We start from the raw sequence: 23,632 nt of genomic DNA on the forward strand, positions 1-23,632 counted from the left end.
GAGATTTGCAAGGTTTTATTGGCTTGGCACGACAGAAAAAATAAGTTTTACCATGGGGAGAGAATCGTGAATTTGGTTGCACTTGCGGAAATTAAAGCTTGCATGTCATCTGTCGTTTTCAGGCTGTATGATGATTGACATATATACGGTTAACTGATAGGCTAAATGTGCATGCAAAATGCAAATCAAAGTCAACACATGTTGGGTATAAGCCCTCTTAGAGCCTTAATAAAACCTCACATTTTTAACTGGTAGTGTACATCTGACCGTCATAGCTTCATGATTGTTTTGTAAACTTATATATTTGTGACCCTTATAGCTGTGGAATTTTATCTGACAGGCCTATCGCCTAGGCCTCTTAAAATAAGCGACAGAATGTTTGTCATGCACAGCGAAAATTTTTCACCTCCGGGAGCGTAGCGAGGTTCTGTATTTACTCTGTTCGTTTCGCTCTTTCCACCACTATGAACAATCCTCTGTGTTCAGTTTCTGCGCAAACACTCACTCGTGCGGTAGATAATCCTCAAACGCTTCACTTTCGAAGCCAGCGTTGGCGGAGGGGAGAAGTTTGAATTACAAGGAGAAGTTATCAGGAGATAACAGGAGATAGTTATCAGCATCTGGGTGGTGTTTTCAGCAATAGAAGAGACATTTTTAACACCAGATTTCGTTCAATTTCCTCACTTTAATTCCCGGCTATAAAACTGGCTAAAGAAAGTCCATTTCCTATCAAGAAGTGAGCCTGCCGCAAAATCTACCCACTATGACAGCGTAAATATTTTTGCCAACAGAGAAAATGTTCCGGCCATTCTCGGCAATGACTTCCAAAATTTTTTACAGTTCTTCAGCTTCATAGCATTCGTTCCTAATCCTTTTTTACCATTATCATTATCGTGCACAGTTTTTAAAGTTGAGTAGATAGTACTGTCCCTGTTACTCGTTCTGAAAATTTACGAAAAATGCGAAAAATAGTAATTATTCACCTCTACCCTACAAGCCTTATTAATGTATCAATAAAACCAAGGGGTTAAATGCTATCATTAAATCTGGGTAAGTACAAGCGTAATCAAGATCTTAATAAAATTAGGCAGTTTTGTTCCAGGACCGCTAGTGCTACTTCTTCAATTTCTTTTAAAGAATCACGAAGCAGAACATATGTCGAAGCGCCAGCTATCACTGAACCCACGAACGGAATATAACGAGCGAATCCTGCGAAACCTTCTGCGGAAGCTTCCGACGCCAACTGAATAGCATTGGCAAGCTTTATGTTAAGGTCGAGAAATTTCTTTTGAGTGACAGAACTTAGCCTCCCAAACCTTTCGAATCCTTCTTCAGGAATACCAAGCTGGGCTTTGTACTTTCTAACTTCATTAAATACGAGAGCGGCATCATCGACAATAGATAGCCCAGGAACTGGAATCGCCGCGATTAGAGCAGTTGCTCCTACAACATGAATCATCCGCCTCTTGAGAACCTCAACTTTTCTCTTCAGGATACCTTTTGACAAGCTGATTAGAGCATTCAGAGACAAGATGTGAATTGCTTCGGTAAGTCGACTGAAATCCCACTTGTCTGGATCATGGTTGCTTATCAGGAAGATGTCGTCTTCACTGCTGATGGGGTTGCCGGCCTCGTCAACCAGATTTTCTTTACAGTTGCGCCGGATTTTCTGTAACACAGCAGCTTCGCTGAAAGATTTCTTTCGTATTTCTGCTCGAACATTTTCATCGATTTTTGTGCGAATGAAAAAAAAGGACTTCCCCTGTTTCTTGATCTCTCTAGCCAATATGATGTGTTTCTCGGTAAATCGGTGACTTGCCAAGATAAGGAATGTATGATACTTATCCAGCTGCACTTTTTGGCGGTACGTTTCCAGGTCAGGGTAATTTGGAGTTCCAATTCCTGGTAGATCCCAAAACTTTACATTTGGATATTTTGAGCGATCATAAGATTTGGGCTCTGTGGTGCATTCATTGACATCAACCGGGGCAGCACCATCATCATCGTCATTAAGCCTTAAAAAGTAACCGATGATTTAATTTGTTATCCAATGAGTTGGTCGTGAAATCTTTTAATCGGGGGGAGGAGGGGAGTTTAATTGGGTAAACTTTCACCTGTTTTAGTCTATTCTGTGTCCAGTTATAGACCCCATCTCAGTCACTTCTGGTGATATGTAAACAACTTTTTAAAGTAAATTTTCGCACATGAATTAATCGTCGACGAGAGTGAAAAATACTTTCCGTCAGATCATTGACTGTTTTTGGAGAAAACATTGTCGTGACAGTCCTTGCTAAACTAGTTTGGTTGTTTTTTCAAAAGTGTACATGCCCTTTTTTTTTCTTACGCGCTCTTCAATTAACTTGTGTCAGATTGTGACAGATACTTGTAAAAATGTTTCAAAGTTTGTTAGGAAGCCTTTTAAATCACCCTTATCTTATTCATTACGTACATGGAAATGTTTTGATGCAGCATCTCTCTTTAATTTGCATCACCTCTATTTTAACTATCATTTACCCGCTCAAATATTGCTCAATTTATGGAGGATCCTGCTGTAATTACAGCCCTAAATCATTCGGGATGTTTTGGAAGGAATTTAGTTCAGTTTCAGGAAAAAATAAAGATGTTATTCACCAGTCTAAGTCAGTCTGCCCGAGGCCGTGGGCTGGCAAATAACATATATTTATTTGATGCTACTTCAGCAACACCGAAACCAACTTAAACTGATTTGCACCATAAACTCCAGTGTGTCCGCGGACTCATTGTAGTTGTAGAAAACATAGTAATTTCTTTTGCCATCGAGTATGATCATGTTGGAATACATGTAATACATACTACTACTCTTTGTGGAAGCCACAAACAGCACTAAAATACACAACTGAACAACAGCCATTTTCCTCATCAAAGAGGGGCCTCGCCTTCACTGAGAAACAGCAGCCTTGAATGACCGCGTATTTTCGTAATTTGCCATTTTAGAGCCTTTTTTTTAATTACTTACGTTGTCAATATCTTTCAGTGGTATATTTTGTATTTTTACCTTTGTTTTGGCTTCAAAACAAGCTAAGTGCAAAAACAGAGAACAGGAAGCAGCAACTAGAGGAAAAAAAAGATATGCGAAGAGAATATTCAAGTGGAAAGTTTTCAGTGATAACAGGATGGGAAACCAAGGAAACCAGTTGTTTATTTCCTTTTTACGGTGAATCTGAATAGATCAGAATTGAATCATGCAAAAGCTGGAAAATTTGGTAACTTGAACAGATAAGCACGGATATCTTAACCACTATTCCGATAAAGAGAAGTGATAAACTGCAAGCGAATGAAGTTAAAGAAGGGTACAAAATACATAGGTAAAAAAGTGACATCTTAACCAGCTGAAAATTAGCCAGTGATATCTGAGAAACTTCCAAAAAGCAAAATCTATCTAAATTTAGGCAATTGGTCGGTAATTTTGGTAATTAATCAATTACCTTCGCTTTCAACCCATATTTACACAAAGTTTCCCCAATTTGAATACATATGCACTTGACTTAACGTCTAAGTATGTCAGTTGTCAATATATCTGATGACTCTTAAGTTCAGGAAATTTAATCAAGCCACGTCACTGTTTGTTTATCTTGAAAAATGCAGCCACACTTTGAAAGTTTCTCATTTTGCAATCAGTGTCACCGAGTTCTTTCGATGATATGACCCCTGCGTTAATTTCGAAATCGACTTGATTAACTCGGCATTTTTACGAGGGACTAGCGTTTGCTCAGGGCACAGCAAAAGGGCAACTAAATGTCATTTTTGAAAAATAAATTAATTACCCTGCCTTCGAGACCTAGGCAGCATGATTTTTGTTTTCGTTCAGCCGCAACGAACAAACGGTTTCTTCAGTTTTGTGATGTAGCGAAGGCAATAACAAAAAAACTGTTTTGTTACTGCCTTGAATTGTGAGTTTTGATTTGAGGTTACTGTCAACAAGATCTGGTCAAATTTCAAACTTCCATTTTATTTACTCTTTTTTTAGAGAAAACATTGAAATTAAATGTGCTGGGAAAAAAACAAACTTTTAAAACTTTCTTCGATACTTTATAAGCTTTTCAGTGATATACAGTTTTCCAAGTGTTTCTTTGAGAGTAGGGCGCGTAGAACAAAATGTTTTTTCCAGAATCTTTCCTTGTTTCCTTACATTTCGATGTTTTCTGCGCATTTTTTTGCCATGATATTTGTCGTCTTTACTTGAACTCCCTCGACTAGGCCACACGGTTCATGGTCATCAAGGCAGGCAAAAGAGTGCTAGTTCCTCTTTTTCCTCCTTCTTGTTCCTCACTGGGGAAGGGATGGAAGTCAAACCCTAGATCAAAAATTGGCACATACTTCTCCAATTCCAATATTTATCACTTACACTTGAGATTACTGTGCGAGTATTGGGAAAACTTTGAGTTTGAAATGTTTTCAAATTGCGCCGGCAAACATTAAAAGTGTGACGTCCAAACAAGCTGTGTTTACATACTCTCATCGAAACTAACTAGTTGGCCTATTGAGAGCGTGCGAACTATTCAATTATTTTATAACCATCATTAGTTATAAAAGTGTGACTTGCAAAACCGAATTACAGTCACTTGGTTTTTTTTAGTAGTTTTGGCTTCGATCATGCAAATCACACCCGCTAGAAAATGAAAAGTTCACGAAGACAATGAGTTTATTATCACGCAAAGATAGCTTAGCGTTAAAAAGAAGAGACTTAGGTTGTACTGTGATTGATCTTGTGATGAAAATCAAACCTCTCAAAGGGGTAAACACTGAAGCCTGACATTTCCTGTTGGAAAAAGAATAACACTTTTCATTTTCCATGTTCAATTACATCATGACTGATAAAAGTGTGACGTACGAAACCGAAATACTGTGTACTTATTGAGTGGTAGGGGGCGCAGCGAGGTCCTTTCTTCATGACCCTGAGCTTAATATTTTCCCCACTGGTCCCACCAAATTCTGTCAATAAGCATTTTATCATATGACCACTAACTGTTAAAAATTTTTAACCTAAATGGGAAGCGATAGACGGGCATACGGGCACACAAAAAAATATGCAATTCAAAACTTTTCCTTTTATTTCGATTAGCCCCGAGGGGGAAGGGAATATCCTGAACACACGTGATCTGGATGCATTAAACACTGTGACAGCGGAAGTTCGGAAGGTTGGGAAAAGTAATTCGTTATTTTTGTTGTTTCATTTTGAAAACATCAGCCACATTGTCAACATCTTGGTAAGTGCGATTGAAAATCTTTTCTAGTCACTCGGTTTTTATCAGCCTTAGTCATTTAGTAACTGTAGAGAGGTAAGGCTCTTATGGCAAAGCCCAGTACCTACTTTATCCCTTTATTATTTACTTTATCCAGTACCTGATCTTTATGTTTGCAATATGTTACGTTTCGAGTATTAGCCCTTCGTTAAAGCGGTTGATGGCGCGATTGAATCGTCACCACAGTGAAATAAATTGATTCTACGGCGACTTTTTTAAATCTCTGTGGCTTTATACCGTATAATTTATCCTCATTAACTAAAACAAGGTTGTTGAGTATCGTTCAATTTGAGAAATTGATGATCATAAAACTAGACTGTCCCACGCTGACATCATAGGAAATCCGTAGTGCTTCATTACGTGGTTTTCCAGAGGCTATGATCTGCATTGGCTATTAACTTGACACTTTTTTAGGAGAGTTTAACGATCGATTCAGAGATCGTGGTAGATTCGAATTGAATTTCCGTTTTGTACTTGTACACAAACGTTTCATGGTCGAGACACCATTCACTTAAATTTTTAGATACTAGCGGCGGGTTCTATGGTACATATTTTTCTAAACGCCGTTATCCGTTTTTTGTCTGTTTAAGCACTACAGTCTCCCATAAGAAGATAAGTTATGACGCTGCGCGCCCACGAAGAGAGATGTTTTGATTTTCTTAGAGAAACTGAAACGTTCTTAAATTCACTGTTATTGCATACATAGTATGAGCCTACTTTTGCGTTGAACGGATGCTTCATATCCTCACCGTAAAATTGCTTTCTTCAAACCGTAATGATTTTCTACAATATATTTCAACCTCATTAGCAAGATTGTTAATCATTGTTTAATTTGAGAAACTGATGGTGTCCACAATCATGTGATCAGAAACTACTAGCGGCGGGTTCTACGGTACATATTTTTCTAAACGCCGTTATCCGTTTTTTGTCTGCTTAAGCGCTAGAGCCTCGCATAAGAAGATAATTCATGACGCTGCGCGCTCACGAAGAGAGATGTTTTAATTTTCTCAGAGAAACTAAGACTTTCTTAAATTCAATGTTACTGCATACGTAGTATAGGCGTACTTTTCCGTTGATCGGATGCTTCATATCTCCACCGTTAAATGGCTTTCTTAAAACAGTTAAGGTTTCATACAATAAATTTCAACCAGAATGTAACTAAGATTGTTCAGCATTGTTTAGTTTGAGAAACTGATGGTTCCCACAATCACGTGATCAAAAACTAAAATCAATCCTATATTAAGACATATTTGTCATGCAGAATGTCTTTTACTGATGTCAACAGAGGCGGCCCAAGCTCACACTCTAGAAAAAGCAAACGATTAATTCATGAAAGCGTCACGCGTTGTGTGACTCGGTGTTAACTTACCAGAGTTGAACACGTCATAAGGAATTGTATGGGGAACGAAAGATGGTCGATTTGAAGTTATAAAAATGTGACGTACAAAACCGAAATAGATTCACTGCGGAGTAAACTACGGATCGGTTTTCCATATCAGTTCATGAAAAGTTGATTATCGCTCACAGATAGCTTACCGTTTAAAGAAAGAAGCCTCTGGTTCTGTTGGTATCGATCTTGTAATGAAATTTCAATTTTCGAAATGGATGGACACAGAAGCCTGACGTTTCCTGTTAAAAAAAGAATGAAATAATTTATTTTTACATGTTCAATTCTATTATTGGTCACAAAAGTGTGACGTAAAAAACCGAAATTCATCCCCCACCTCTCCCTTCCTCAAAAGAAATATGAAGTACTATTAAGTATGACTATTGATTATTACTGAAAGTCAAGCCACCTCTTATCTCTGATGTCATTTGCTTGTTGCCATATTTCAGTCACTGGATTAACGTCTTCAAAGGTAAGACCAGTGATGTGGTTATGTTCGAGCAAATTACCGATCCACTCCGTCCGTTTTCTTTTTTTTTTTTCTTTTTTTGTTTAGTGTTGTGTTAATAAAAATAATGTTTCCCTGATAACAGGAGGGGATTGCAATGGAAACCTAACAACAGAAGCCATGACACCTTTCATGAGCATCGCCTTACTTGTTGCCCTGTTCTTGCTCAACTCAGATCGCATTCAGAAAGCCATTGAGATATGCAGCGAATGTTTGATTTTGCTAACTTGCACCGATCAAAACAGCAAAGACCAATTTGATTCGGCACTGCTACAATTTTACAGCGACATCTATACCATTCTTTTCAGCGCGTATCGTCATATCTCTGACTACATAAGTGCGGAAAGATACGGGAGGAAACTATTTGACTTATACAGAGAGTATGGAATTATGCTTTATAAACTTGGCAAAGGCCTAAAAGCAAAGGAATATGTTGAGAAGGCCCTTGCCATAACAACCAAAATTGGCGACAGAAGCGGAGAAGCATCATGTTCTGGAAACTTAGGTACTGTGTTTGAGTCGCTTGGCCAATACGACAAGGCTGAAGAGTATCTCCAAAAAGCGCTTGTCATCAGAACTGAAATTGGCGACAGAAATGGGGAAGCATCATGTTATGGAAACCTAGGTACTGTATTTGAGTCGCTTGGCCAATACGACAAGGCTGAAGAGTATCTCCAAAAAGCGCTTGTCATCACAACTGAAATTGGCGACAGAGAAGGGGAGGCGGCTAACTATGGAAACCTAGGTACTGTGTTTGAGTCGCTTGGCCAATACGACAAGGCTGAAGAGTATCTCCAAAAAGCGCTAGTCATCACAACTGAAATTGGCGACAGACAAAAGGAAGCATCATGTTATGGAAACCTAGGTACTGTGTTTGAGTCGCTTGGCCAATACGACAAGGCTAAAGAGTATCTCCAAAAAGCGCTTGTCATCAGAACTGAAATTGGCGACAGAAAAGGGGAAGCATCATGTTATGGAAACCTAGGTACTGTATTTGAGTCGCTTGGCCAATATGACAAGGCTGAAGAGTATCTCCAAAAAGCGCTTGTCATCACAACTGAAATTGGCGACAGAGAAGGGGAGGCAGCTAACTATGGAAACCTAGGTACTGTGTTTAAGTCGCTAGGCCAATACGACAAGGCTGAAGAGTATCTCCAAAAAGCGCTAGTCATCACAACTGAAATTGGCGCCAGACAAAAGGAAGCATCATGTTATGGAAACCTAGGTACTGTGTTTAAGTCGCTTGGCCAATACGACAAGGCTGAAGAGTATCTCCAAAAAGCACTTGTCATCAGAACTGAAATTGGCCACAGAAATGGGGAAGCATCATGTTATGGAAACCTAGGTACTGTGTTTATGTCCGTTGGCCAATATGACAAGGCTGAAGAGTATCTCCAAAAAGCGCTTGTCGTCACAACTGAAATTGGCGACAGAGAAGGGGAGGCAGCTAACTATGGAAACCTAGGTACTGTGTTTGGGTCGCTTGGCCAATACGACAAGGCTGAAGAGTATCTCCAAAAAGCGCTTGTCATCAGAACTGAAATTGGCGACAGAAATGGGGAAGCATCATGTTATGGAAACCTAGGTACTGTGTTTGAGTCGCTTGGCCAATACGACAAGGCTCAAGAGTATCTCCAAAAAGCGCTTGTCATCACAACTGAAATTGGCGACAGAGAAGGGGAGGCGGCTAACTATGGAAACCTAGGTACTGTGTTTGAGTCGCTTGGCCAATACGACAAGGCTGAAAAGTATCTCCAAAAAGCGCTAGTCATCACAACTGAAATTGGCGACAGACAAAAGGAAGCATCATGTTATGGAAACCTAGGTACTGTGTTTGAGTCGCTTGGCCAATACGACAAGGCTAAAGAGTATCTCCAAAAAGCGCTTGTCATCAGAACTGAAATTGGCGACAGAAAAGGGGAAGCATCATGTTATGGAAACCTAGGTACTGTATTTGAGTCGCTTGGCCAATATGACAAGGCTGAAGAGTATCTCCAAAAAGCGCTTGTCATCACAACTGAAATTGGCGACAGAGAAGGGGAGGCAGCTAACTATGGAAACCTAGGTACTGTGTTTAAGTCGCTTGGCCAATACGACAAGGCTGAAGAGTATCTCCAAAAAGCGCTAGTCATCACAACTGAAATTGGCGCCAGACAAAAGGAAGCATCATGTTATGGAAACCTAGGTACTGTGTTTAAGTCGCTTGGCCAATACGACAAGGCTGAAGAGTATCTCCAAAAAGCACTTGTCATCAGAACTGAAATTGGCCACAGAAATGGGGAAGCATCATGTTATGGAAACCTAGGTACTGTGTTTATGTCTGTTGGCCAATATGACAAGGCTGAAGAGTATCTCCAAAAAGCGCTTGTCGTCACAACTGAAATTGGCAACAGAGAAGGGGAGGCAGCTAACTATGGAAACCTAGGTACTGTGTTTGAGTCGCTTGGCCAATACGACAAGGCTGAAGAGTATCTCCAAAAAGCGCTTGTCATCAGAACTGAAATTGGCGACAGAAATGGGGAAGCATCATGTTATGGAAACCTAGGTACTGTATTTGAGTCGCTTGGCCAATACGACAAGGCTGAAGAGTATCTCCAAAAAGCGCTTGTCATCACAACTGAAATTGGCGACAGAGAAGGGGAGGCGGCTAACTATGGAAACCTAGGTACTGTGTTTGAGTCGCTTGGCCAATACGACAAGGCTGAAAAGTATCTCCAAAAAGCGCTAATCATCACAACTGAAATTGGCGACAGACAAAAGGAAGCATCATGTTATGGAAACCTAGGTACTGTATTTGAGTCGCTTGGCCAATACGACAAGGCTAAAGAGTATCTCCAAAAAGCGCTTGTCATCAGAACTGAAATTGGCGACAGAAATGGGGAAGCATCATGTTATGGAAACCTAGGTACTGTATTTGAGTCGCTTGGCCAATACGACAAGGCTGAAGAGTATCTCCAAAAAGCGCTAATCATCACAACTGAAATTGGCGACAGAGAAGGGGAGGCTGCTAACTATGGAAACCTAGGTACTGTGTTTAAGTCGCTTGGCCAATACGACAAGGCTGAAGAGTATCTCCAAAAAGCGCTTGTTATCACAACTGAAATTGGCGCCAGACAAAAGGAAGCATCATGTTATGGAAACTTAGGTACTGTGCTTAAGTCGCTTGGCCAATACGACAAGGCTGAAGAGTATCTCCAAAAAGCACTTGTCATCAGAACTGAAATTGGCGACAGAGAAGGGGAAGCATCATGTTATGGAAACCTAGGTACTGTGTTTATGTCCGTTGGCCAATATGACAAGGCTGAAGAGTATCTCCAAAAAGCGCTTGTCATCACAACTGAAATTGGTAACAGAGAAGGGGAGGCAGCTAACTATGGAAACCTAGGTACTGTGTTTGAGTCGCTTGGCCAATACGACAAGGCTGAAGAGTATCTCCAAAAAGCGCTTGTCATCAGAACTGAAATTGGCGACAGAAATGGGGAAGCATCATGTTATGGAAACCTAGGTACTGTATTTGAGTCGTTTGGCCAATACGACAAGGCTGAAGAGTATCTCCAAAAAGCGCTTGTCATCACAACTGAAATTGGCGACAAAGAAGGGGAGGCGGCTACCTACGGAAACCTAGGTACTGTGTTTGAGTCGCTTGGCCAATACGACAAGGCTGAAGAGTATCTCCAAAAAGCGCTTGTCATCACAACTGAAATTGGCGACAGACAAAAGGAAGCATCATGTTATGGAAACCTAGGTACTGTGTTTAAGTCGCTTGGCCGATACGACAAGGCTGAAGAGTATCTCCAAAAAGCACTTGTCATCAGAACTGAAATTGGCGACAGAAAAGGGGAGGCAGCTAACTATGGAAACCTAGGTACTGTGTTTAAGTCACTTGGCCAATACGACAAGGCTGAAGAGTATCTCCAAAAAGCGCTAATCATCACAACTGAAATTGGCGACAGAAAAGGGGAGGCAGCTAACTATGGAAACCTAGGTACTGTGTTGCTGTCCGTTGGCCAATACGACAAGGCTGAAGAGTATCTCCAAAAAGCGCTAGTCATCACAACTGAAATTGGCGACAGAGAAGGGGAGGCAGCTAACTATGGAAGCCTAGGTACTGTGTTTACGTCGCTTGGCCAATACGACAAAGCTGAAAAGTATCTCCAAAAAGCGCTTGTAATCACAACTGAAATTGGCGACAGACAAAAGGAAGCATCATGTTATGGAAACCTAGGTACTCTGTTTGGGGTTTTTGGCCAATACGACAAGGCTGAAGAGTATCTCCAAAAAGCGCTTGTCATCAAAAGTGAAATTGGCGACAGAGAAGGGGAGGCAGCTAACTATGGAAGCCTAGGTACTGTGTTTAAGTCGCTTGGCCAATACGACAAGGCTGAAGAGTACTTCCAAAAAGCGCTTGTCATCAGAACTGAAATTGGCGACAGAGAAGGGGAGGCAGCTAACTATGGAAGCCTAGGTACTGTGTTTATGTCCGTTGGCCAATACGACAAGGCTGAAGAGTATCTCCAAAAAGCGCTAGTCATCACAACTGAAATTGGCGACAGAAAAGGGGAAGCATCATGTTATGGAAACCTAGGTACTGTGTTTGAGTCGCTTGGCCAATACGACAAGGCTGAAGAGTATCTCCAAAAAGCGCTAGTCATCACAACTGAAATTGGCGACAGAAATGGGGAAGCATCATGTTATGGAAACCTAGGTACTGTGTTTGGGGTTTCTGGCCAATACGACAAGGCTGAAGAGTATCTCAAAAAAGCGCTTGTCATCAGAACTGAAATTGGCGACAGAAAAGGGGAAGCATCATGTTATGGAAACCTTGGTACTGTGTTTAGAACTGTTGGTGATTTTGAAGCTTCGGAAGTATGCTTGAAGAAAGCTTTATTAATATCTAGAGATATTGGAGATGGAAGAGGAGAGTTCGAAATTCTCGGAAGTTACGCCGTTTTGTATTTATACCAATATAAAATCAAAGACTCCCTGTCGTGTCTTCATCTGTGCATTGAAAAGTATGAGGAGCTGAGATATTTCTTGGGCGCCAATGATCAGTTCAAAACCTCATTTCTGGAGGATACAGGAATATTTCGTTACAAACTGCTTTGTACTTTGCTTTGTGACATCGGAAATGCTCGGGATGCTATTTATGTTGAGGAGTTGGGTCGAGCTAGAGGCCTATCAGACTTAATGGCAGAGAAGTACTCGGTTGAAACGCACATCTCTGCTAATCCACAATCTTGGTTTGGGATTGAGAACATTTTAAGAAAGGAAAAAAACTGTACTTGTCTTTACATTTCCTATGATCAGAATCGTCTGCATTTGTGGATCTTGAAAACAAGTGGAGTCCTTCACTATAGAAGAGTATCACCAGAAGAGAATCTAGTTCAGGCTGGGTTACCCAAAGATTTGCGTTTGAGTCAATTTTTGGATGATAATTTCCGGAGTCTTGGTATTTTGCCCACTAAAGATTGTGAAGATCGGTCTTTAAATACGATTAAATTGCAACCTCTCTCCCCCGCGCAAAAGAGCTCAGCAAGATTGCGACTCGTGGAGGAGGACGAGGACGAGGACGAGGACGAGAAAGTGATTTCAAGTCTACATTTGTGTTACAAAATGTTCATTGCGCCCGTTTATGATTTACTTGATGAGCCTGAAGTCATTATTGTTCCTGACCGCAGGTTGTACAAAGTTCCCTTTGCTGCCATGAGTGAAAAGGAAGGAGCCGAATACTTGTCAGAGACCCATAAGATCCGTATCATTCCTTCGTTGACAACACTCAAGAACATTCAAGATAGTCCAGAGGACTATCACAGCAACACTGGTGCCCTGGTAATAGGCAATCCCAAGGTTAATTGGCTGCAACCATTGCCAGGTGCGAGAAAGGAAGCGGAGATGGTCGGACGACTGGTGGGTGTTCCGCCTCTAGTTGAAGAGAAAGCAACGAAGCAGGCGGTACTTGAGCGGATAAGTTCAGTGAGCTTGATACATTTTGCTGCCCATGGTAACGCGGAAAGAGGAGAAATTGCACTCTCCCCCATTCCTACTCCCAACAGTCAAAACGCTATCTCGAAGGAAGCTTACATGTTGACGATGGCTGATGTCTCACGAGTGAAAATCAGAGCTAAACTGGTGGTACTTAGCTGCTGTCACAGTGGAAGTGGAGAGATAAGAGCCGAGGGAGTAATAGGAATTGCCCGTGCGTTCTTAGGATCCGGTGCTCGCTCGGTGTTGGTTGCGCTGTGGGCCATTCCAGACTCAGCAACAGAGCAGCTGATGAGTCGGTTCTACGAACACCTCATTGAAGGTGGAAGTGCCAGTGAATCCCTTCATCATGCCATGAAGTGGATGAGAAAAAACGGCTTGAACAAAATGTCTGAGTGGGCTTCGTTTACGCTGATTGGAGATGATGTGAGACTCGACTTTGACACGCAGAGGCAAGACTCAGTGAGAACAGGTATTTCATAAATTAAAGTTAGATTAGACGTGAAAATGGTTATGACTTACTGGTCGTTGACCGGATGGGGATCCTTTGTTACCTTGAACATCAAGGCTAGTTTGATATCTATCTATCTATATATATGTACATAAATATAAATATATATATATATCTACACACACTTTTTTTTCCTTTTTGAAGAGTTACTATCTCCGCTCTCTGGTGTAAAGTATAGAATCTCATATAGTATAGATGCCTCTCTACCAATGAGATACAAGTAATAGCCAATTATTTATATATATTGTGCTTGGTGTAATTGTGTTTGCTTTATATCCAAAATGTTAATTGAGGTAATGATAAATTGGGTTATTTCAATTTTTTTTCTTGCAGGAAAAAAGACCCCGATAGAGTAAATAATGACAAGTACTCGAAGGGAACAGAGTTAAAAGACTTTTAGATGGATAATTATTAGAAATAATAGAGAAAATACTCTATCCGGTATTTCATCGACATTAAAAAAAAGAGCTATCCCAGGTTAGGGGAGATTTATTCCAATTTTTGCTGCTTTCTTTACTAATATTCTCAGGAGGAGGTAATGTTTATGTACTCAACAATTTTTTTGTTTTTCACGCAAAAATTATATTCTGATATAATAAGCACGAAACAATGTTAACCTACGTAAGCCTTTTGAATAAAACGAATTCAGTAAAGTTAAGACATTAAGCGTTGCGCATCCTAAAAATAAATCCGAAGCACTCCACATTAGAAAAAAATCCTACAGAGCTTAAAAATACAACTAAAAGAGGGTAAAGAGGATACCTGACGAAGTTCTGGAGAAATACGTGTCTGAAGTTATCTGCTCCAGTAGAGAAGTATCACTTCCGGCTTTACAAAAGCTCAAGAACACGCTGATGTGGAAATGTCACATTCAAAATCACATGGCCATAAAACATTATAATAAAGTTCGGATATAACGCGCGCTGTCATTGGTTGAAAGAGCGTGCTCTATGAGAGTATAGAGCATAGAACTGAGATAAAGCCGTCACGCCATCTGCCAAATTGTACCATGTTTGACCTTTTCCGGGACTTCTTTTTAGCTTTTTTCCGATAATTGAAAGTGAAATTTCGGAACAAGCGAGCCGGCAAGTAGTAGCAGAAGAACCAAAGAAAGGTTTGTAAACATACCAGGCGCCGTTATTTACGTTATTAAAACGTGGGTAGATACGAAATCCTCAAAGGAAAAACAAAATAGACAATCCGAGTTTTAAAGATTTTCACGCTCAGTTAGATTGCAAGCTTACGTACGGTAATGAAAATCAAACACAGCCAACACTCGTATAGTATATAAAGTTCAGAGTTCAAAAACAAAACAGAACAAAACAGAAATGATGAAAAATATAACCAAACTGGCATAACTGTTAAAATTCCTACTAATCATGACGGTGTCTGAGCAAATATGATCATGCTGAAGTCCATCGCAGCTCACTTATCATGGCGATCTCCGGTCATCACAGTAAAGCAAGCCTCAGAAACTACATCGGCCGCCCTTCGAGTGAAAAAATAAGAGCTCGCTCTGATATCCTTTCCGATGTGTTGAGTGGAAAGTCACTTCGGTCACTGCAGCCGTGTTTTGCGGCGCTGTCATCCCGAGCGATCTTCATGTTCCGGTGAAATCGGCTGTCGTTCATTTAATAAAACACTCGCCTTGAACAGTTTGTTTTCTACCTTGTCATGTGAAAAAACCCGCGTGTTTTTATGAGCCATAATTCGGCTTTAGTTCACTGAACATTTCACTTCAAGATTCTGAATTAAAAACTTCAGGCAAAAGCGTTAACTCAAGAAGTTAGCGTTAACTCAAGAAGTGGGAAGAAACACTCGACTACGTCTCGTGTAACTCCCTACGCTTGTTTCGTGCTTTAGCCGCTTCCTAAGTGCTTTATAACAGAACAGAGCGCAGTCAAGGCTTCTCTATTTGTTAATTAAAGTATATCCTGGCCAGAACTGATCTTTGGAGACAGAAATTTAAAATCGCTTGCGGATGGCGGGAGTGTCATGCGGGCATGTCAATACTTCAATTTTTAACTGGTCACTTGCCTTTAAGTTTAAGACAGCATACGTACTCTTGTCATTAAGCAGAGACAAAGCTTTGTCGTGATATTGCTGTTTGTCCATAACCACAACACAATTACCCTTGTCAGCAGATAACACGAGCCTGTCCGGATCCTTTTTGAGAGCTATAAGCGCATTGAAAACATCCTTTTGAATGTTTTTGGGAGGAGGTTTAGATCGTGACGATGGCAGTTTGCTTCCTGTCGCCTTTTTACACCTCGTCAGAGAAAAAAAAAAAGGCCGCTAATTAGTGATCATATAAAAGGACCTCTAGTTACAGCGTCTAGATCACCCCTGATGAAGGCACTAGACAGGAGTGTCGAAAGGTTGGGTCTATGAATTGTATCTTCTTCGGTTACATTCATTAAATCTGCAAACCAGAGTAGCATCAAACTATGTCTGATTGTCCACCTGGTTGCCGTGTGAACTTTCATGTATTAGATAAGAAGGCATTTGCTTACCTTGGCTCCTTTGATCACTGAACCAGTCGGCCTACAGTTAATGAAGTTCGGGATCTTTTGGTCGGTCCATGGAAGCGCGCTTGGCTATCATCTTCAGATCGCCGAACCATTGATTCGAAAATTCCGTATTCCCTCGCTATCTCTCGATTGTTGTTAACAGCTTCAGCTTCAATTACGATTTTCAACCTGAAGTTGAGATCATTAGAATGACGGCGAGTGTTTGGCATGATTGTGCTGAATGTAGACTTCGCAAGATGATGTTCACCAGGTGAAGTAAATTTGCGACTACTGATTTTGTTGATCGAATTGTTTTTATACTTTAAAACCATGTTTCCCGAGAGGGAAGGCTAAAAATTAATATGTACCGATAGATGAAATTAGAAGATCCTCGCAGCTAAGAACACTACTGAAACTAGTAGTTGTAAGTAGGACTACTAGTTTCAGTAGTGTTCTTAGCTGCGAGGATCTTCTAATTTCATCTTTCCACCGCAGTGCAAATATGTGAATTTTCATATATCTAAAATCTTTATGTACCGATAGGTTGTATTTAAATGTGTGACTTTTTTTTGCCTTTTGTTTATCTCATGTGACTAAATGTGTGACATTTTTTCGGCTTTTGTTAATGTGTGTGACATTTTGCTTTTGTTTAATCAAGGCTTTTGTTTGTGCGCGTGGTCGCGTGTGCGACAATTCTGCTTTTGTTAATTAACGGTAAACTAAAATCAATACGCGAATTTTTCGCTTTTTTGTAAGTTTATGAAAGAATTTACAATAAACTTGACCGATCTTTACTCCCCAAACAACGATGCGCCTTATAACCAAGTATTTTAGCGATATTTTTAGTTTGAAAACACGCAATAATGAAGTTGCCGAATTGGGGGTGCGTCTTATAGCCGAGTGCGCCTCATAACCGAATAACTACGGTAGTATGGAGGTAATTACCAGCACTGATCTGGTTCTTACTTGTTCTGCACTTTTCCATGCAGACCGTTTCCTGTGAAACGATCATAATCCATGTATTTTTGTTTTGAAAGGCACCAAATTTAAAACTAAAAAGTTTAGTCCAATTGCAATGTAATAAATCACTTGCTAACTTTTCTTGCTCAAATTCTACTGAGGAATATTGGCCATCCGCTGTTTTTGTAAGGAACTCAGGAAAATGTTCTCTTGTATGGCCCTCAGGCTTGGTAAGAAATTATCATTTGCAGTTATGGCTGAATTAATCTGCTGCAAATTTACATTTATAGAGAGACAGTTGATTTCATTTTGATTCATATTTTATATTTTTAATAAGGTTGACGTGGTGGGCATGGTCACCACATCCACCGTGTAGGAGTGGCCTCTCCCTCCAAAGTTGAAACATTTTTTATTTCTTTGATAGAAAAAAAAAAAAAAGAAATCAAAAGTTGAGGTAAGGCAATGCACTTGCAAGGAGATGTTACCCAACTGACAACTATACTCACAAGATCTAAATAAATTACCCTTTTGCCCTAAAATCCCTATTTGTATTATCATAGATTTTTATCTTTCAATGCCTGCTTATGCAGCTTTTGTTGGATTGGAAATAAAACAGTCTTTGTATATGTGTATGAACTGGAAACTGTTGCAATGGACCTTCAAAGGGTTTTTTATTTGATCTATATTAAATTTTAATTTCTTTGTCAACAGTCAAAAATAATCATATAGTATCACCTTTTTTTTTCCTTCTCACCTTTAAATCTTTGAAAAATTATTAAATCTTCTATTTTAGAATTGTTAAGAAATGGAATTTATTTTAATACAAATAGGGATTTACACTGTTTAGTAGTATCATTTGTGGCTCTAATGAAACAAACAATGTATTTTCACAGTTGTTAGCTTCCAATCTTTGTTGGACAGTTAGAAAAAAACTTAGTATGTATGAAATGGAAGCATCATACCATGGAAAATGCTTGAACAATTTTTATCCACTTGTCGCGTTGATCAAAAAAATTCACTAGTTCACTAGGCTCACATGTTAATTTTTGTCTGATGCAATAAATCTCATTTGTGCACACTTTCCATGAAAAAATCCCTATTTGTTACAGATTGAAAAATATTTCTTGGGCCCCATACTGTTTCTAAAATTTAATTTCTTTTCGTATGAGCATGGTAAATTAAAGATTTTCTGAATACTGTGGAAAATGGCATCTAAAACAAATGTTAGCCTAGTTTATTGTAATGTCAGTTGTTGTTAGGTTACTATTTACTTTACTTCACCATTCCACTTCTTCCACACCTTCTCTTTATTATCATTTTTCTTGTCCACATCCATTTTATGAAAAAACAATACTTGGCTTGAACAAATTTATTAAAAATATTGCGTAAGTTCTATAATTGTATTAGAAAAGGTCTCTTTGAAGTGACAGTACTGAACCAAGTCATACTCACATTGCAAAATTATGAACTTCTACTTTACTGGAAATGGTCAAAGGAAAAACAGTTTGCTAACCAGACATCATTTCATATTGCTTAGACTTTAACAGGAAAGTTGTATTTCAAAGAAGCTATGGTGTCACTTTTCCAACTTCCTGCCAAGGGGAAAGACTATTGACTGTTTACAGGTGCATGAAATTTTGTGGAATCATAGCATTATAGAAGAAAAGAAAATATTACCGTTGACACTTACCTAAATCACTACCCAAATATTTTACCCACTGACCCCACCAAATTCGGTCATAAGCAGTTTATCATGACTACTAACTATTGAAAATTTCAACCTAAATGAGAAGCGATGGACAGGCTAACAGGCACACAAAAATTATGCAATTTAGAACTTTTCCTTTTTATTTCGATAAGCCTAGAGGGGGGAAGGGAATAACCTAAACACACGTGATCTGGATACCTAAAACACTGTGACAGCAGAAGTTCGGAAGGTTGGGAAAAGTAATTCATTATTTTGGTTGTTTTATCACTTTAAAAGCATCAGCCTCTGAAAAGGAAATTTATTTTGAGTGGAAGTATTCTCAAAGGTTAAAGCAAGGTTGAATTGTCTTTGCTGTAATAGAACTTGTGCCTTAAAGTGTAACTCTGTACTTTATAGGTGATAACTTTCCTTTACTGTTATTTCTAGGTTAATTCCAGTTCTTTAATTAATGTTATAAGTTTGGAAAAAAAATTGAAAATGTATTAAAGGCAGGTGTTACGACCATAAAGAGTCTTCAGTGTAACATAAGAAAGGGAGAGTTTCGCTAGAAAGAGTAGTAAAGGAATTGGCGGTTCGAGCCCATTTCATGAAAATGAGCTCAAACACGCCAACTCTACATTACTTTCCATATGATGGAAATAATTTGATAAAAATTATATCATGACATTAATTGGTTATAAATATGGTATATAATACTGATATGCTATAAATGAATGAATTCTGAGAAATAAATGACGGTTTTGATGCAAAGAAATTGACACATAGGCCCACGCGGTGGTGTCATTGAAAACCAGGAAGTCTATTGTGCATTAGAGACTTTCCCGGGGAAACGAGTCATCAGATTGCTATTGTTCTTAGTCATGGATTACCAGTAAAGTTTGTCAGTAAAGTTTGATAAGAGAAAAATGTTGTAAGAATATGAAACTTGAAAACGGTAACATAAAATAAGTATTTGTATATTGCGGTCAGGTTGGTAGATATGACTTTGTTAATGAATTTGATGATTTTATGATAATAGACATAAGATGATCCGAAAGTCCGTTTATCATACAAAGTAGCACATTTGTCATATGATTACCAGTTTATGTAGTAAGGATGACATGCAGATATCAACGAACGATAAAAATTAAGATATTAGATAATTTTGAAAAGATTGAGAGTGTGCTACCTCAGATTCATGGCGATCGTAAAAGAATGGTCAACATCAATTTCATTTTAAAACAAATACTTAAGAAGATAAAATTACAATACAAAAATATACCAATATCCAAATCAAAAAGAACATTTATTTAGCATTTTATAAGAAATGTTAGTGTCGAATTCAAACACCAATCGGTGATGATATAAAAAAATTATTCGGAGATGAATTTTTGTGAATACTCTTTGTCCCATTTATCAACCAAAGGACACATATCGATAATGATATCAACAATCACCCTTACCTAAGTCAAATAATCTTGATCATCGTATGATTTGCATCTCATAAAGGAATACAAATCAACCAGTATTTTTCATGTGATGTGTAAGCAAAACGATATGGCTCGATTTCTTCTTATAAATTTTTATTACACTAGCAATACACCAGCTCCAGGTATAGTCCCTAATACGATTGGATTTATTGTCACATCTCCTGCTATCATCCCACATGCAACAACAGATGCTTATGACAAATTACACGCTAAATTCAATATTTTGTATGCTCTCCTGTATAGCCCGAATTTTTTTACGATAAAATCGGTATAAAGATTTAATTTAATTGATCTTCAACAGCACTTCTATTGATATAACTGAAATCAAAAATGGTTTTTTTCATATATATGTATACGTTTGCTAAAATTCAGATTAGTTTGAGGATAATTACGTGACTACATTTGATGAAAGTGATATACTGGTGTTTTCTTGTTTGATGCATAAACGTGTTGTAAAATTTAAACATTTCCAATTGTTTTAAGTATTTCTAATTTTTTTTTCGGATACGACCATTAACGATGAAGAAATCGCCCTTTTTATATCACCGACATTACTGTCTATCTGTCCATTAAATATTCCTATATAAATGTTATACAATTTTAACCAATTTTTCTAACCAGAATCTGGCTGTATTCTCCACCAGCTAACATAGCATTATTTTTTAGTTCAAAATAAATTTCATCTCCTGCTGTTAAATGGACAATGTAGAATACGCTAATATCAATCCAATTACCTGTGGTGTCTTCAATACTTGTGACGATATTATCAAATAAATGAATTTTAAAATTTACACAATATAATGAAACTCATACAACCCACTTTCTTTGATGACTAATTTGTCATTCTCAATAGAAAAGTGATAATTTCCTGAATAGAGCATCCTTCACGAATTAATTTAATTCTTTTTTTTATAGTTATGTTTCATTGCATCACTTTGGTAGAATACTACAGAAGGACTCCAAAAACGTACCATTCAATAGGCAACAAATATATTATAAATTGAAAACCATCCGAATTAGGTAAGAATATGAATCATCATCTCGGAAGCTACGAGCTCAGTAAAGTGTCACTCAGCTACTCTGATGATAAGCGATACATTCATGAAGGTGGTATAATATCCTGAACATTCGCAATTTGAAGACGGGACGTCGTGCAAAAGCTGTGACAGTCTACATATAAGTGCCACAATCTTCATAAACAGTGTCGTACATGATCAATTCCAACGATTGAGAAACCACTTTTGTCAGATGAAATAACCTAGTTAGTATCTGGATATCTTTCACTTCTCAAGAGCTGATTTCATTTACGATACATCGGACACTTTCTGATCGGTCGCAAAAATCATGCGACTGTCGTAAGAGCTCAAAACAATAGCAATGCTGTACTCATTTCCTCGGTAAAAGTCCCTGTTGAATTATATCATCAACTTCTTGTTTTTCTGAAAATGTCACGCAATTAAATTCCACGTTTATAATTCCACATTTATTCACGCTATCTTGCTGCTACCAGAGATGTTCACTCGACCATGACAGGATGCAAATGACTTATTTTTCATTTTGCGACCATGATGCAACGCAATCAGAGTGCGCACACCGCCTGACTTTCAAGAAAGCTGTGATATGATTTATAGCATATCAGTATCATATACCATATTTATAACTAATTAATTAAAGTTATGATATAATTTTTATCAAATTATTTCCATCATATGGAAAGTAATGTAGAGTTGGCGCGTTTGAGCTCATTTTCATGAAATGAGCTCGAACCGCCAACTCCTATACTACTGATAGCCTCAAACAAACTGCTCACAAAAAAAGCTTCTTATCAGCGGTGACGGGAAAGGGAATTGTATACAGAAAAAGGAACTCGACGACGTGGCATACTGAAAAAGGCTGACTTCTCTCTTCTCTATTTAGTGTTATTAGATACGAGAATACTTACCCCCGAAACACGTTGATAAAACTAGATTTTCCAGCTCCTGAATCGCCAGTGATACCAATGTTTACTCCTTCCTTCTCCGATCTCTCCAACTGGTTCTTAAAGAATTCATTAATACCCGACACACCATTTTTGTTTACGTACTCTTTAACCTCCTCCGCGTTCATTGTCTCCCAATCGCTCATTGCCTCGGAAACTTGGCCAAAGCTATCGATCAGTAGATAATTTAAATGAAAAATTTTTGTGCTAAAATGACGAAGCAGTGTCGCAGAACAGTAACTCCTAAAAGTTGTGGGAAACTTTATCTTTTAAAAGCGCATGACATCCCAAAGTTTGATTGGTCAATTCGAAGCGACCTGCCGATTATTCTATCACTGGTGTTAAGAATGACTTTGGACTTTGACCTCGTCTTGGGCGCACGCGGTCAGCTTGGCAAGTCCTTTACGAACGGTTTAGGCACAGAAATTTACTTTTTTGTGTTTCTAGTTTCAACCGCACGAGGATTTACCCTTCAGGTACATTAACATGATTGTCTGTTCGTCTTTCTGCGTGTATTTCTGATAGTATTTTGGATCATTTGTATTTTTAAGGCTGTAAAATTAACCGTGCAACGCCCCAAATATGATCAGAATGTTGTTTCAAACTCCATTTCTTTTATCTTTGTTTTTTGAATAAATAATTATCAGGAAATCCTTGTGGTTGGTTGTTGTCCGGAATCGTTCTTACCAACTGGTTTTCCATTACACGAGCAGAGAAGAACGTATTGCGCAGGCCCACACAAGAGTGCTAAGACAACAACAATCTAGTTTTAATGCGGTGCCGCTTAATCAGGTTCGACACAGGCGGCCCAAGCCTCAGCTGTGAGATGATCATCTTGCAAAATAACAGTCATAGCGAAATTATAAGAGTTCGTATGAGAATATTTACGACCGCTCTAAGGAATAAAAAAATAAGTCAAATCCTCAATGAAAATACCTCGCCTTATTCCACAGTGCATCGCTTGTTATCTGACCACTTACTTTGATGAAGGGAACCCATTTTAGCGAGTTATCCATTTCGAAGTTTTCTACCCACATAAGAAAAGCCTGAAAGTCAGCAATAATAATTTCGAATGACTTTTCGATAACTCTTTCATCATCTTTAAATTCTAAAAGTCAGATTTCTTCGACTTCTTTATACAGTAAGAATGCGTATGAAAGTCTCGTTGCAAGTGATTCAAAACTCTACAACGTGGAAAGTAGAGAGTGTTAATTACATACTAAATAGTTTGCTTTGATTGAGTCGGATTGATGTTCAGTTGAGGAAAAGGAAAATTCAATCCATCTTTATCTCTCAAACTAATGTTAGTAGTTTCGGGTGAATTTTAGTACAATAAG

General features: G+C 38.7%; 2 protein-coding genes across 2 annotated transcripts; one reads left to right on the forward strand and one right to left on the reverse strand.

The window, feature by feature from the left end:
- Positions 1-1,066: 1,066 nt before the first annotated feature.
- Positions 1,067-22,512, reverse strand: LOC131782598 (interferon-inducible GTPase 5-like). The gene is made up of 2 exons (XM_066162289.1): positions 22,260-22,512; positions 1,067-2,015 (listed from the first exon to the last, which is right to left on the reverse strand). Exons 1-2 carry the CDS (start codon positions 22,439-22,441, stop codon positions 1,067-1,069), a joined length of 1,131 nt encoding a protein of 376 aa, XP_066018386.1. The 5' UTR covers positions 22,442-22,512.
- LOC131782597 (tetratricopeptide repeat protein 28-like) lies at positions 7,298-14,235 on the forward strand. Its single transcript, XM_066162269.1, has 5 exons — positions 7,298-7,744; positions 8,072-9,122; positions 10,323-11,077; positions 11,918-13,631; positions 14,004-14,235. Exons 1-5 carry the CDS (start codon positions 7,298-7,300, stop codon positions 14,024-14,026), a joined length of 3,990 nt encoding a protein of 1,329 aa, XP_066018366.1. The 3' UTR covers positions 14,027-14,235.
- Positions 22,513-23,632: the final 1,120 nt, after the last annotated feature.

This window comes from Pocillopora verrucosa, chromosome 2 (genome assembly GCF_036669915.1).
Source record: "Pocillopora verrucosa isolate sample1 chromosome 2, ASM3666991v2, whole genome shotgun sequence".
In the NCBI taxonomy this organism is placed as follows: Eukaryota; Metazoa; Cnidaria; class Anthozoa; order Scleractinia; family Pocilloporidae; genus Pocillopora; species Pocillopora verrucosa.